The sequence below is a fragment of the Schistocerca gregaria genome, chromosome 4 (assembly GCF_023897955.1).
Source record: "Schistocerca gregaria isolate iqSchGreg1 chromosome 4, iqSchGreg1.2, whole genome shotgun sequence".
NCBI lineage: Eukaryota > Metazoa > Arthropoda > Insecta > Orthoptera > Acrididae > Schistocerca > Schistocerca gregaria.
The window spans coordinates 372,933,648-372,947,741 of record NC_064923.1 but is presented as its reverse complement, the minus strand read 5'-3'; the positions used below and the strand labels follow the sequence as shown (position 1 = coordinate 372,947,741).

General features: G+C 42.3%; 1 protein-coding gene across 2 annotated transcripts in view; it reads right to left on the bottom strand.

Annotated features, from left to right (window-relative positions):
• Positions 1 to 4,311: 4,311 nt before the first annotated feature.
• Positions 4,312 to 14,094, bottom strand: part of LOC126266833 (uncharacterized) — a 60,348-nt gene continuing 50,565 nt past the window's right edge. For both annotated transcript variants that reach the window (XM_049971393.1, XM_049971394.1), the window contains exon 4: positions 4,312 to 5,582. In XM_049971393.1, the coding sequence (XP_049827350.1) occupies positions 5,221 to 5,582 (362 nt within the window). In that variant the 3' untranslated portion in view covers positions 4,312 to 5,220. The remainder of the gene's footprint in view (positions 5,583 to 14,094) is intronic.

Here is a 14,094-nt window from a genome sequence, read left to right as displayed (position 1 = left end):
ATGTAGATTGACTGGCATGAACTGCAGGTTAACTGACATATTACAGCTTTGGAGAATGTCTCTGTAGAGGTGTTCTTGGATCTTAGATTCTTCTGTACTGTGTTATTTGTGCGAAATGATATTTGTAGCCCTTGTTTCTTCGGTATATTTCCCACCCTGCGTAAGTTTTTGTTACTGTATGTTAGTGTGTGCCATACCATGCTCTTTGTAGGGTGTTCCTGGTATCCTGTGTTTGTCTGGAACTTTCGTTCTTGGTTCTCTGTTGTGGCTGGTGATTGTTGATGGTTTGTTCACTTTTAATTTGTTTTTTTAATTTTGTTGTTCATTTTGTTTATTGTTTGTGTGTTTTACCCATTTTTCCTGGATATTTGGTGTATTGTATTTAGTTAATGTGTGTAGTTGAGTTTGTACAGTGGAGTTCTGTTGAGCCTGTGTAGCATGTGTCTGGAACTTGAGAGTTTGTGTGCTTGTGGGTGGTTGGAGGTGATGTGAACGGTTGTACTTGTGACTGTAGGTTTCCTGAAAATTGCAAAATTATGTTTCTTGTTGATTCTGTGTATGGTAATGTCTAAGAAATTAAGCTTCATTCCCTCTTCTGTCTCAATGGTAAATTTTATTTTTTGGGTGAACTGTATTTATGTCACTGTGTAACTTTTTTTTCGGTTATGTGTTTCACCAATCAAGCAAATGATGTCATCTACATATTGGTGCCAGTATATAATCTTGTATTGTTTTGGATGTATGATTTTATTAAATATTTTGTTTTCAATGTGGTTTGGAAATATGTTTGCAAGTAGACCACTGATGGGTGAGCCCATTGGTAGGCCATCCTTTTGCAGATAGAACTCTTTCTTGAAAGTGAAGTAGTTCTGTTCTGTTATGATCTTCAGGGTGGCTTCCATTTATCTATGTGTGTGCTTGTTATGTCCCCTTGATACTGCAGCTGGTTTTTAACAATACTGATTGTTTCTTCTACTGGCACATTTGTGTACATGTATGTGATGTCAAAAGATACCAGGGCTGCTGTTGATGGTATGTTTATATCTTTTCTATCAGTTCACTTATATTTTTTAGGTTTCTGTAGTCTGCGAAAGTGTATTATTTCTGCACTAATGTATATAAGGATCTAGCTAGGTGGTAAGATGGTGCATTTTTGAAATTGATTGGACAGTTATTTGTATGTATATTTGATAAACTGTTGAGGCTGAGTGCTTTGGGATTCTTTTGTGCCATCTATTTGGCTTGAGTTTCTGTGATGGTGACTCTGAGGGTTTTTAAGAGTTTTGAATGTTTCTTTGGTACCTCATGGTAGGATCATTGATTAATTTCATGATGTTGTTGTGTTCTATAAATTCTTCTGTTTTGTTGATGTACTCTGTCTCATTCATCAGTACAAGTGTATTCCCTATGTCTGCTCTGGAGATCATTGCATTGTGTTTCTGGAGTTTTTTGTTCAGTTTTATAGATATATTTTGCTCTGTTGTTTTTGTTTTTGAGATGATGTGGGTCTTGTTCTCCTATTCAAGCATTCATCTACGGTACAGACAGGGTTATCAAGGAGACACAATTTCAATTTATTTTTGAAACTGTTACTGCTGTCTGTCAGAGATTTTATTTCATCTGGTAATTTATCGAAAAGTTTTACAGCAGCGTATTTTATCCCTTTCTGTGACAAAGATAGGTTAAGTAGAGGACAGTGTAAGTCTTTCTTTCTTCTGGTATTATAATCATCAATGTCACTGGTGTTTTTAAACTGGTCCATGTTGTTGAGAACAAATTTAATTGCTTGGTAAATGGACTGTGAGGCTATCGTAAGAATTCCTAACCTTTTAAGCATATTCCTACAAGCTGTGCAACTATGAGCCCCAGTGAATACTTTTTGCCTAAGTGTTGAGTTACCGCAAAATATTGTTCTGTATGATATCAGAAAGTGAAAGTATGTAAAGTTTGTTAGCTTACTAATTTTTATATCCTCAAAATTGGCAATTATTCTGGTTGCAAAAGTTGCTGAACCTAGTCACTTTAGGAGATCCAAAATATGAATTTTTCAACTAAGATTTTCATCTAGGTGTACACCCAAAAATTTAGTATGCTCTACAATGGCTACTAAAAAATGTTGATATATTTATTGAACGAATTGTACTCCTTGCAGCAGAAAATTGGATATAAAGTGTTCTTTCAAAGTTCAGAGCTATCCCATTCTCATAAAACCAATTAATAACTTTTCCCAAGACATTATTTGTATAATTTTCTATTGGAGTTTCTTTTATTGGGTTAATAATGATGCTTGTATCATCAGAAAATAGGATTGCCTATAGCTCAAAGACGACGATTAATCAGATCGATGATGCGAGTTCTGTTATAGGTTGCTTCGTCAATAAAGAGAACTGATAATAGAGATCCCATAATTGTGATGGTCTGGTGCAAAAACCATCGACAAAAATCTTCCCGCAGAGGGAAATCCGCTGATGATAGCCATTGAACTCGGTCAGATGATAGGGACAGTAGCGTTTGTGATGCAGGATACACATAATCCTACTTGGGCTTACACCATGATGCTGGGCCACTTGCCTGGAGCTTGTACTAGGATTTGTCTCAATATCTTGTAAAACACGGACCTCGAAATCTAGTGTAAGTACAGTCAACCTCCGTCACGTTCTTCTGTGTGAAAGGACCCAGTTTTACGCAAATGCCCAAAAAGGTCTTGAAATATCGCGTGATATGTCTGTCAGGGTATATGTTTAAGTACAGTCGTATTGCCTTTCGACAGTTTCCATTTGCTTAGCCATACACGAAGACCATGTCGACCGGTTTCCAATATGAATACCGGAACACTCTTATGCTTACAGTACGCTGAGTCAGTCACACAGCCTGCAACACACAGCATGTGGCCAGAGGAGCTTTCATTCATCGCCACCATCTACAGTGGCAACGAAGCATTTCTGGCCACATTTTCATAGGACTTTTTTCCTTCCACTTGCAGTCAGGAATTATTCCCTGCAGTTTGTAGGCTTTATTGACGTTCACCCTGTATATGCAAATATGTATGTGTGCCCGCATAACTCCTAGCCACTTCCACTCCACAGCCCTGGCGACTGCCAAATCATTTCCGTGTCAGTGGTATCGTACTTCCATAAAATCTTTCTTACGTGTTGTCTACCTGAATAAACACTCCTAGAAGACCTTCGAAAATATATCTAACACAATTATATCTTGATACGTTCAACTGTACTTTATGAACTAAGAATATAAACGTAGAATGTTAGGGGTGTACGTGCAAATATTTTTATGAGGGCAGTATACTGAACCGCATAACAACAGTGTTTATTTCATTTGCAGACTGATAATTATAGCTATTAGGAGTAGCACGTTTTTAGGTTGGTTAGTACCTGGTAGTTATTAACTCTTATTTATCCCTGGGCAGGAACTTCGGTGTTGAAATGTGGATTCATGGATGCAAAATGGGTAATCTTTACTGACAGGCGCAGTTCACTTAATGGTGCAGTTACAACTGTACAGAAAACCTCAGACAGTAAATTGTGTGGTGTTTTTGTGGAAAGACTCGACGTAGAGGAGAACCAGCCAATTCACTGATATGTGTACAGATTAAAGCACCATGTACTAAAATATCTGCACTGTATGTTGACAAAATAGAACTATAGTTTTTAAAGTATGAGTTATTCTTTAAATAAAGATTTTAATCATTGATTCAGTAATCCGAACGTACTGTAAATTACAGTTTTACAAATATTGACAAGTCACTATTTCATCAAAATCCTTCTGGCAGTCCTGATAGTTACGTTATTAACTTATGTGTGTAAATAATGTTTCATTTCAAAATGTTTGAATCTTACAGAACGTATTTGGACTGTGATAAGCAGGATCTGCTATGTGAAGGGTATGTAGTCGTAATTTATTTCCGAGAGATGTACTAGTTATCTATACTATTTGATGATAGAGCGGCGAAGCTGCAATAGTCACATACTAACCGCCGAAAACTCTTCATTCTTGCAGTCCATAAATTCTTATTTTTTTCTAGTAAGTGATCTTATTAGTCAAATTTCACGTAGGAGTACAGTCTGACATGATCCACTGTTGCTCTGTTACTGCGTTCAATGAAATGAATATTATACTGGTAGTGGTAAAAATTTCAGCTGTTTGTCATTTGGAATTCTGAATTTCTCGTCTTCATCAGCAATACAGACTGCGATGGCAGACACATCTGTGTCTTCAGTCGGAGGATACAAATATCTGTATGGATCAGAATACCATAGAAAAATGAAGGTGATAATTAGCAATTAGTTGTAAATGGATGGTTGAAAATTTTAGTGTACATGAAAGCCATCTAAAATTTACAAATAATTGGCTAAAAGAAAGAATGATTTTATAAGTATATAAGACATCTCCCGTCTTTATGCATAAATCACATAAATCTTCGTATTTGAATTTGATTTTTATTTAAATAATGTTTTAGCGAGCTTACTATTCAAAGATGTTCACACCAAGAGGAACTTTACACATTTTACAGAAACATTGTATTTAGCGTCTCACTTGAAGCTAGGTGATTAATATCCAACCAGTAAACTATCCAGGCAGGGAAGTTGTAGGTGGATGTACAAATGAACTATGAACCTCGATAACTTTTAGGCAGCTTCAAAGCCTTCTATTTAAAGACTAGTGTGCCTCAAATTGATCATAAAATGTGAAGTATGGGCAACAAACGTACATCATTTTTTCATAACCTTTCCTGAATTTTAAATAAATGGCAAAGAAGTAAAGCAAAATTACAAGTTACAGTTCATATTTTTTAAGAAAACGAGTACAAATTAAACACTTATGAGTCCACAACAGAAATGTTTTTTGCTTGTTGTGTTAGATCCCTCTCTCTTTGGCACTGACTAATTATTATCAGCGTTAGGTTTGATCTAATAATGAGAATCTTTGGAATTCCGGAATGTAGAACTGAAACTTAGCAGGTCCCTTTCAGCCAGATCCAGATTGCTCAACGGGTAGAACTCTACAAGCGAAAAGCTGACCTGTGGGTTTTACGTTCCACTTTAAACGAATGCTAAGCTTCAAGTTAGAAATACTCTTCAGTGATACCTGAGTTTACTATAGAAAATGTATTCATCCTCAGAACATTGTGACAATGCGTGACAGATGTTTTAACGTAATATTTACGCAAGAATCACGAACCCCGTTGCGCCAGGTAAGGAACTGTTACATTTCTTCTTGTTGGAATGCATTCGTGCTTTGGGACGCTGCGAATTTAGTGGCCGCATTGTAGGAGGAACTGAGGAGCTCTAGCAGGAGCGCCAGCGGCGGGCAGAGGAAGACCAGCAGGTGGTCGTTGGCCAAACCCGGCGAGAGGCCGAGGCGGCGGCAGAGGTCCTTGGAGCAGTCCTGGCAGTTCCTGATCAGCGGGTGGTACTTCTTGCCGTTGTGCCTCATGGTGCTGCAGATGGCCTGCAGCTCGTACTCTGAGATCTTTATGGTGCCCAGATGGAACTTGCGTTCCATCATCTTGCCCTTCCGCAGCGCCTGCCTGCTGACTGGACGCGCCATGTAGTTAATGCGTTCGCCTGTAAAGCATTAGGGACAGCTGTAGCAATTGAATACACGTGCGAAATTATGCGCTGAGGGCGAATTCTTCAACATTAACTGTGTTATGTTTAGATATGCTATCTATTTGTGACACATTACACCGCTAGCGATAAGTGGAAAATCGGGACTCGAGCCGCGGTGTGACACAAATTTTCGTGTGTCAAAGCTGGCGTGAAAGATTTCGCCATCAGCGAATATTTTCATAATATTTACTACAGCTGTGGATAGTTAGCAATGCCCTTTCCTACAGATACACATGTCTAAAGGAACAGACATTGTAAATTAAGTAATAAATACACATGAAGCTTCCTGGCAGATTAAAACTGAGTGCCGGACCGAGACTCGAACTCGGGACCTTTGCCTTTCGCGGGCAAGTGCTCTACCAACTTTTTTTTAAATCTCATATTGTTCGCTCTTGTTCGTTGCATTGGCTCGGGGTGGACGCCGTAAGACATCCGTTTCAGTTCGTTGTTGATCGGTGAACTTAGTTTTTTTATTACAGAGGGCAGCTAACCCTCTGACCGAACACGCTGAGCTACCGTGCCGGCTGTCAACTGAGCTATCCAAGCACGACTCACGACCCGTCCTCACAGCTTTAATTCCGTCAGTACCTTATTTCCTACCTTCCAAACTTCACAGGAGCTCTTCTGCGAACCTTTCAGAACTAGCACTCCTGGAAAGTTGGAGACGAGGTACTGGCGGAAGTAAAGCTGCGAGGACGTGTCGTGAGTCGTGCTTGGGTAGCTTAATAGTGTCCACCTCCGTAGCGTAGCGGTAATGTTATCGCTTACCATACAGGGGGCCTGTGTTAGATTCCCGGCAGGGGACTGGGTGTGTCCTTTATCATCATCGTAACGGCACGGTAACTCAGCGTGTTCGGTCAGAGGATTAGCTGCCCTCTGTCATAAAAAAAACGGAGGTAATGGATCAACGACGGACTGAAACGGGTGTGTCTTGCGACGTCCACCCCGAGCAGATACAACGAATGAAAACGAACAAAATGAGATTTAAAAAAAAGTTGGTAGAGGACTTGACCGCGAAAGGCAAAGGTCCAAAGTTCGAGTCTCGGTCCGGCACACAGATTTAACCTGCCAGGAAGCTTCGTATCAGCACACACTCCGCCTCAGAGTGAAAATCTCATTATGGAAGAAATAAACATAATCGAGGAAAATCTCAAAAGTGAAAATAGGGTTAGAAAACTAATATGATGAATGTATTACAAAACCGAGACACAGAACACGGCAGCACTAAAATCTTGAAACGTAATTCGAGACAGAGACTTTATGTCCGGGCATAGACGAAGTGCGTGTGGTTGTTTGACATTCGACAATAACGTAAGTGTGGACTGGTTTATCTGGAGCACTAAAACAACGTAGTGAGCTTCGTTGGAAGTGAATGTCGTTGTCGTTGCAAAGTTACTCGTAGCCACCTAATAGCCAACGGAAGGGGGGGGGGGGGGGGGGGGAGGGAAAACTGCAACCATCGATGCGCCGGATAGGAGTACATTCAGTGAACCGGAATTCAGCCGACAAACAATCAGAGGTGGTGTAGAGCGAAACACGGAAAAGAATGAATGCATAATAAACATTGTATATAATATGCATAGCTTAAGAGCTACAAACACATGTTCAGTAGAACAGATGTGTTTCATTGTAGCGTAGATGAAAAACTGCTCACAGCTGTTAAGGTACGCAGTTTAGAGCCAATTTTACTAGACCTTTTTCCTTGGTTTGGCCCATGCTACCACCTCTCAAAATAAGGAACGCAAGGAACTTACAGCAAAATAGATGTGTCTGGCAGTAAAGAAAATGAAAAATTGCTCATAGCTCCTAAGATATGCATTTTAGAACCCTTTTATACTAGACAATTTTTTCTTGTTTTGGGCCATATTACCACTACTGAAAGTTTGTCGGTGGTGTTCTAGTTCACCCTGTACATCCCAATAACGCCGTTTCTTTCATGTTGGTAAATCTAGCTACAATATCTATGAGCTAAATCTGAAACGATCCTTTTGCTCGTGCCTCGGAGCTATGGTAGCGTCGCGCGAAATCACATTTGTAGGCGATCAGTATTGTGAAATTATTTTCATTAGACGAAAGCATTGTCGGAACAATGGCTTCTTTCAAACCCGTTTGGGTCTTCTCTCTTGCTACAGGCTCGCCACAATATTTTGCCCAGTAAATAACACCTCGATGTCATTCGGCCGACTTGGATATCCGTCACGATATCTCCTGATCTGCCACAAACTGTTGCTTACTATGTTTTTCGTGGAAAACGTTCTTTCATCTGATCCAACTGAGGGCACCTTACAGCACGACACGCAGGCTAATGTGTGCCATATGTGTAGTAACGAAACCGGAAGATCCATTGCGTCTAGCAGGTGTCATACTAGCGCTGAGTAGAAGCTATTCTCTAGTTTAGAGACTATAACGCCGTCTCACAGATGATACTTCGACGCATGTCAGTTATCCCTACAGGAAGACACGTAGCAAACGGGGACAAGAGAGAGATTTCTAGTCGATCCAACTATCTTGTCAGCCTTGTTGAAAACGCAAAAGTGTGTGACCATATTGGAACTGAACTGGATTCAAACAGCTGTATAAAGATAGTGTCTTCCTTGAGGGAAGAATTCACATGGGCTTTAACAGTGGTGTAAAACGGACGTGGAAGCGTATGGTTTCAGTATTCCTCAAGAGTCACTAAGAACAACAGAGAAGCATAATTATTTTTCTCGTGATCGAAATAAAGCCAATGCTAAACATCACTAGACATGTTTACATGTCCAATGGTGATAAAGTTCGAATCAAGTATTATTGTTCAATAATTAGGAAATGTGATTGTTCTCTTGACTTAAATATAGGTGATACTAACCAGCACCTGAAGGTTCGTATGTTCAAGTAAGTCAATAGTTACCATGAAAAATTCGCTGTTAGAATGAATCACTTTTGCCCAGTGATTAGAACATAACATCTCATCTCTTGTCTCCTATATGAATGATAGATATTTTTTATGTTACAAGGATTCGTATCGATTGCCTCAAACCCGAACTCTAGTGCATTAGCACGTGTTCGAAGTTGGCCATGGAGGAGAATAATTGAGTTATTTCTCTGGTAAATAACCTTAATAAATGAGACCAAAAGGTATAATAAATGCGTTACATCGACAAGCCAAATTCTTCGTCTTTTTTAAACTGCTCCTTTACTTTTCACTGCTTCTTTATCTTTACATGATTTTTTACTAATTTATGCTGAGATGTAGAGTAATCGCAGATTTTGTATTGTATAATTTTATTTCCCTTCCTTCGTTCAGTGTAGAAGATAATTATTGTTTGTTGTACAGTGTATATATACTTTTTCATAAGGAACGTATTTCGCAGGCCGGAGTGGCCGTGCGGTTCCAGGCGCTTCAGTCTGGAACCGCGCGACCGATACGGTCGCAGGTTCGAATCCTGCCTAGGGCATGGATGTGTGTGATGTCCTTAGGTTAGTTAGGTTTAAGTTGTTATAAGTTCTAGGGGACTGATGACCATAGCTGTTAAGTCCCATAGTGCTCAGAGCCATTTGAACCATTTTTTCAACGTACTTGATATCATGTAAACTAACATGCAGCGGTGACACCTAGCAGGCTTACATGAAGGCGGTTCACATTCCAATTTAATTAAAAATAAGATCGTGTCTGTGGTTCTTTTTGTGTGTATGAAGGCACAATACGTTGGATTTAGGATGGGATTGACAGAATGGAAAAAATGGTCATTGACGGGAGAGTAGGCTGTTGGCTTAGGCGTTGGCTTCCCAGGAGCAAGGGCACCAGGTCCAACCAGGGATAGTGGCTGTTGTTTTTACTACCTACGCTTGCTCATCAACTGAAATGGGGTTGAGGTGGCGACATTAGCAGCTGGAGTGCAAAGTGTTTTCATGTTTTTCGGAGGGCCGTTGCAGATAGTCATATGAAACTTTTAGGAGGAAAACATAGCTTCCAGAAAGTAATGGTCTAGCCTCGTGAGCTGCTTATGGAATTTCAGAGGCCCTCTAATGCAAGGCTAGTTGCTGGTCTTGTAATGGTACGATTGGTATATAAGTCAGTGTCGTCATGGAGACGCCATTGAAGTAGCCGTTTCTTAGTACTAACAAGTCTTTTTGTAGTGTACTTTTGACAGGATTTTGTGTGGCAGAAAAAACGTCGCTACTGCACCGCTGTGTTTTGCATTTTTCATTATTGGTGGGCAGGCAGTGTTCTGCGGGAAAAAAAAAACAGAAGTACGTTACTATCAACCAGAACTGAGAGAATTTCTACATCTACATCTACATCTACATCCAGTTTGTGGGGAGACACGGAGGAGGACCGCATCTAATCTTTTTATAGGGGTTGTAACATCATAGATTAAGGGTCGACCTGCGACAGCAATCGCACAACTTGCTTACGGGCCGCTGGACGCCGCCGCGAGCGCTAAGAGTGCACTGCGATCGCAGGCGCGCGTGTTGTGTACGGGCCGCGAGGTGCCGCCACGAGCGCAACTGTATCTAAGTGAGACGGAGTTCGGCCAGCTCTCATCTTGTTGGCATCCTATTTTTGCCTATTCTCTTATTTGCTTAGTTGCTTAGCTCTTATTCGTTTAAGGCTCATATTATTGTGCTCTCGTTCGGCCATTCTGATTGTTTTGATTTACTCCCAATTGTGAAGTGCTCGTTTTGGCATTTCACTTTTGCATATTTCTCATTTTGGTAATAATATGCTCCTTAGCTTTTTACAGTTAACTTAAAATAGTCTCATGTACAGTTTGTTCATTTCACCCTGTTCATATTTTGATTTCTTTAAATAGTGTAATAATTATCGGAAGCATGTCTTCCCTTAAACTTGTGTAAAGTATTCTCGATGTAGGATTTGTTCTGTGACACAGGTGTAAGGTTTTGAATATAAATTATATACGAAACTGTACTTTAAAAGGAATTAGTTTTTCAGTTTGTACTACATCAGACGACAATTTTGCGATATGAGGGAGAAATTTGAGGGGCGAAACCACGGAAATAGTCTTAAGTGATCCCCTTTAAAAATAAAAATTTGTGTGACACTGAAAAATGTGACACTAGGCACCAAAAGTTTATATACGTCACAGGGTGAGGAGCTATGCACATATTGTGCACGTCAGCCGTATCTCCTGGGAGAGGGAGGTCAGCGCATTTTAACAGACAAGCATGGAGCAGCAGTAGCGACACGCTCTCGTCTTATTTGTTTGCTTGAACCACTTTTTAAGTAAAGAAGTAGAGCTGTTAGCATCAGGCCTGTGAAGGCGGGATAGCCTGGGTCGAACCCGAGGCCTGGCCACGATGCCTACCTCTTCCCGTCCCCGAACCATTGCCTATCAGTTTATTTTATTTTATCATCATACTTTGTGGAGAATAAGGTCAGGTTATGAAAATATCTTTATTCTTACGATGGTGTCCTACTAGGGATATGGACAGTAACCAACAAAAAAATAAAAAAAAAATAAAAAAAATTAAAGCACAAATAGAACGCAAAGGCCGCCATTTTGGCGGAACCAACATTAGACACGACACCCACTGTTAAAATCGTTTAACACACCCACTGATCCTTCTAACCCTCATTTGGGCTTGGCATGTCTTCACTAAGAAGGGGTTCATACGATTCTGTCACTTGTTCTGGTCCGTTCTGTAAAATTAACGTGCTCATAAGGTTAACTTCTCACACCTGGCACACCACAACTGTGCGGAGGGTCCAACAAGACACTACCCAGATAATCGGCAAAAGCATTGGTGGAACCGTCGGTGGCGTCGTAGAAGATAGAATCGGTTCTACAGAAATGTCCAAAAGTGGAAAAGTGTTTGTCGTCGCCATGGTAAAGACACAATGCAGTCAGGCGCATGATCCGTATCACTACATTCATCTTAGTATGTGGATAAAGCGTCATATCTGGCATAAGAGGGGATGTCGAAGTCACTGCTGTAGGGTTGTTCGCTGACACACCTTCATGGTGGACCCACATTCCAGATCGTGTTCATCTGTAACAGGTAGAGAGCACTGAGGAAATAATGGAGAATCAACCATTCCTACGGAATGGAGTCTCTGGCGATCCATATGTTTGTGGTTGACCACCAAATACCAGGCCGTTGTGGCATCGGAATCTAGAAGAGCGAAATGCACTGGACGCCAGACCACCGGTCAAGTAATCTAGGATATACTGCTCTCAATCGAATTTCAGGGATAGCCTCGCATCATTTGGCAGTAAGCATCATGTTCCCTCTGCAGTCACTCGCTCGGCAGGGCAGCATTGACATACCTGAAGTCCACAAAAAATCCTTTAGGTCAGATACTGGTGGCAAAATATGCGTCATTGCAGTGGGCAGTTCGTGCGAAGTGCGTGCCAGTTCTTCAATTTGAGTTCCTGTGAAGCTGCACTGGTGGTGGTTCCACATCTTCACCTTCGTGGCGACATATGAGGCAGCTGCCTCAACCCACACATTTACCATTCCGAGACTGCCCTTTATGGTAGGGAGAATAAGAGTGTCGTTTCGCACTTTGATGGTCTTTTCTGCACTGGCAAAGTAACCAAAGACTGCCTGTAAACTGCTATCGCCTTTGGCATCCGGAGGATCATGGCCAAATGGTGTATCCTGGATGCCAGCCAGATAGGTGTTGACATAAGACACCTGCTGTACCTTGTTCATAGATTGGAGCAAGTTGCTGTGAATATCTATAAGTGCGTCTTCTAGGAGACGAGTAGAGGCAAATTTTGCAGTCCCTCGACCTTCACGCGTAAACATAGCCCCCAGACATTTGATAGTATTCCAGAGTGGATTTGGGGCCAAGTTCCATTCTGGGACACCGCTGTCAATGTTAGCCGCTTCAGACTTCTTGAAGTTCACGCGGCTTCCGGCTATGGCACTATATTGGGCAGTCCAGTCCAGTGACCTTTGGACTAGCGAAAGCACTGAAATCACCAGATCGTCCGCATACGCTTGGCAGACAAAGGTATATGCTCTCAAATAAGTCCGTGCAGCCGGCATCATAGTCCATGTAGCAGTGGCTCCACGGCAATGTATAAATAACCACTGACAGGGGCAAACTTGCCTGACAAAGCGGTCAATAGTGATCTGGCTTGCTATATATCCATTGAGTGCAACCTGTGAAGTCGCACCATCCAAAAGGAGCATGATGGTGTTTTTGAAGGATTGAGGCAAGGCCGGTTGTCAGTTATGGCATACCATATCAAAAGCATGGTCAAAGTCCACTGACACTAAGGGCCCGTGCGCACGACGTGCCGCTGCCAGTGCAATGTCAAGGTGGTAATCACTGAGGTACGTTTCTGTTACCGTCAAGACAGGTGTGGTCGGTAGAAAGAGCTCGGTGCAGGACACTACAAATTCGGGCAGCCACAATCCTCGTAAATATATTGAAATCACTGTTGAGCGGCGTAGAGACTGGTCATTGTTAATTCCCTGTCCGGCAGATGGCTTGGGGACCGATGTATGCCATCGACAAGGACAGGTGGCGCCTGCACGGCAGGGTCAATCACTTCTTGGTACATTGTAGCCCATCAGGGTATCGTAACGTCACGGAACGTACGACAGAACTATATCGGGAGATCATCTGGACCAGGCGATATGTGTTGTTCGTCCCTTTGCTGAGGGCATCGGCGACTTCCTCTGCTCTTTGGGGTCCATGAGGGCCGCCACCGCGTTGACATCGAGGGTCCGAGACAGCAGACGGAGGACCATCCGTCCTCCTAGCATCCTGGTTTTCTACGCCGTTGAACCGCCGGTAATGATCCAAGAAGGCGATGGCAATATCATTTTGGGCCATCACGTGCTGAACATCTGTCCTTTCCAGCACGGAGATCATTGCTCTCCAACGTCTGCGACGTTCGTGGATATGTGATACATGGCCGGCTCTTCATCCCCAATCCGGTCTTGGCTACTCGCGCGCACAATCACGCCCTCGAGACGATGGCGTGTAAGCGTTGTAATAATTGCTTTTAGTCTGTGGACCTCAGCCCGACACCATGGCGACAGTGGCGGGGCGGCTATCTCCCACAAGAGCATCAAATGATATTTTATGGTTTGCCGTTGCCAAAACATAGCCTCTTGACCGTCATTCATCATCACACGCCGCAGTGCAGGTTTTGCTCAATCGAGCCTCTACTGGATAATGGAAGAAAACGTCGGATGCCACCTTTCACAGTTCCTCCAGGTCTCCACTATCCTCTGGCTACACTCTGGATCCTGGAGGAGGGCTAAGTTCATCTTCCATGCTCTCCTGCTACGTCACGCCTTCTATCGTGGGAGGTAGACAGGTAGACATCATCATCTGTAAAGGCTGCGCCGGCCGCTGTGACCGAGCGGTTCTAGGCGCTTCAGTCTGGAACCGCGCGACCGCTACGGTCGCAGGTTCGAATCCTGCCGTGGGCATGGATGTGAGTAATGTCCTTAGGTTAGTTAGGTTTAAGTAGTTCTAGGGGACTGATGCCCTCAGATG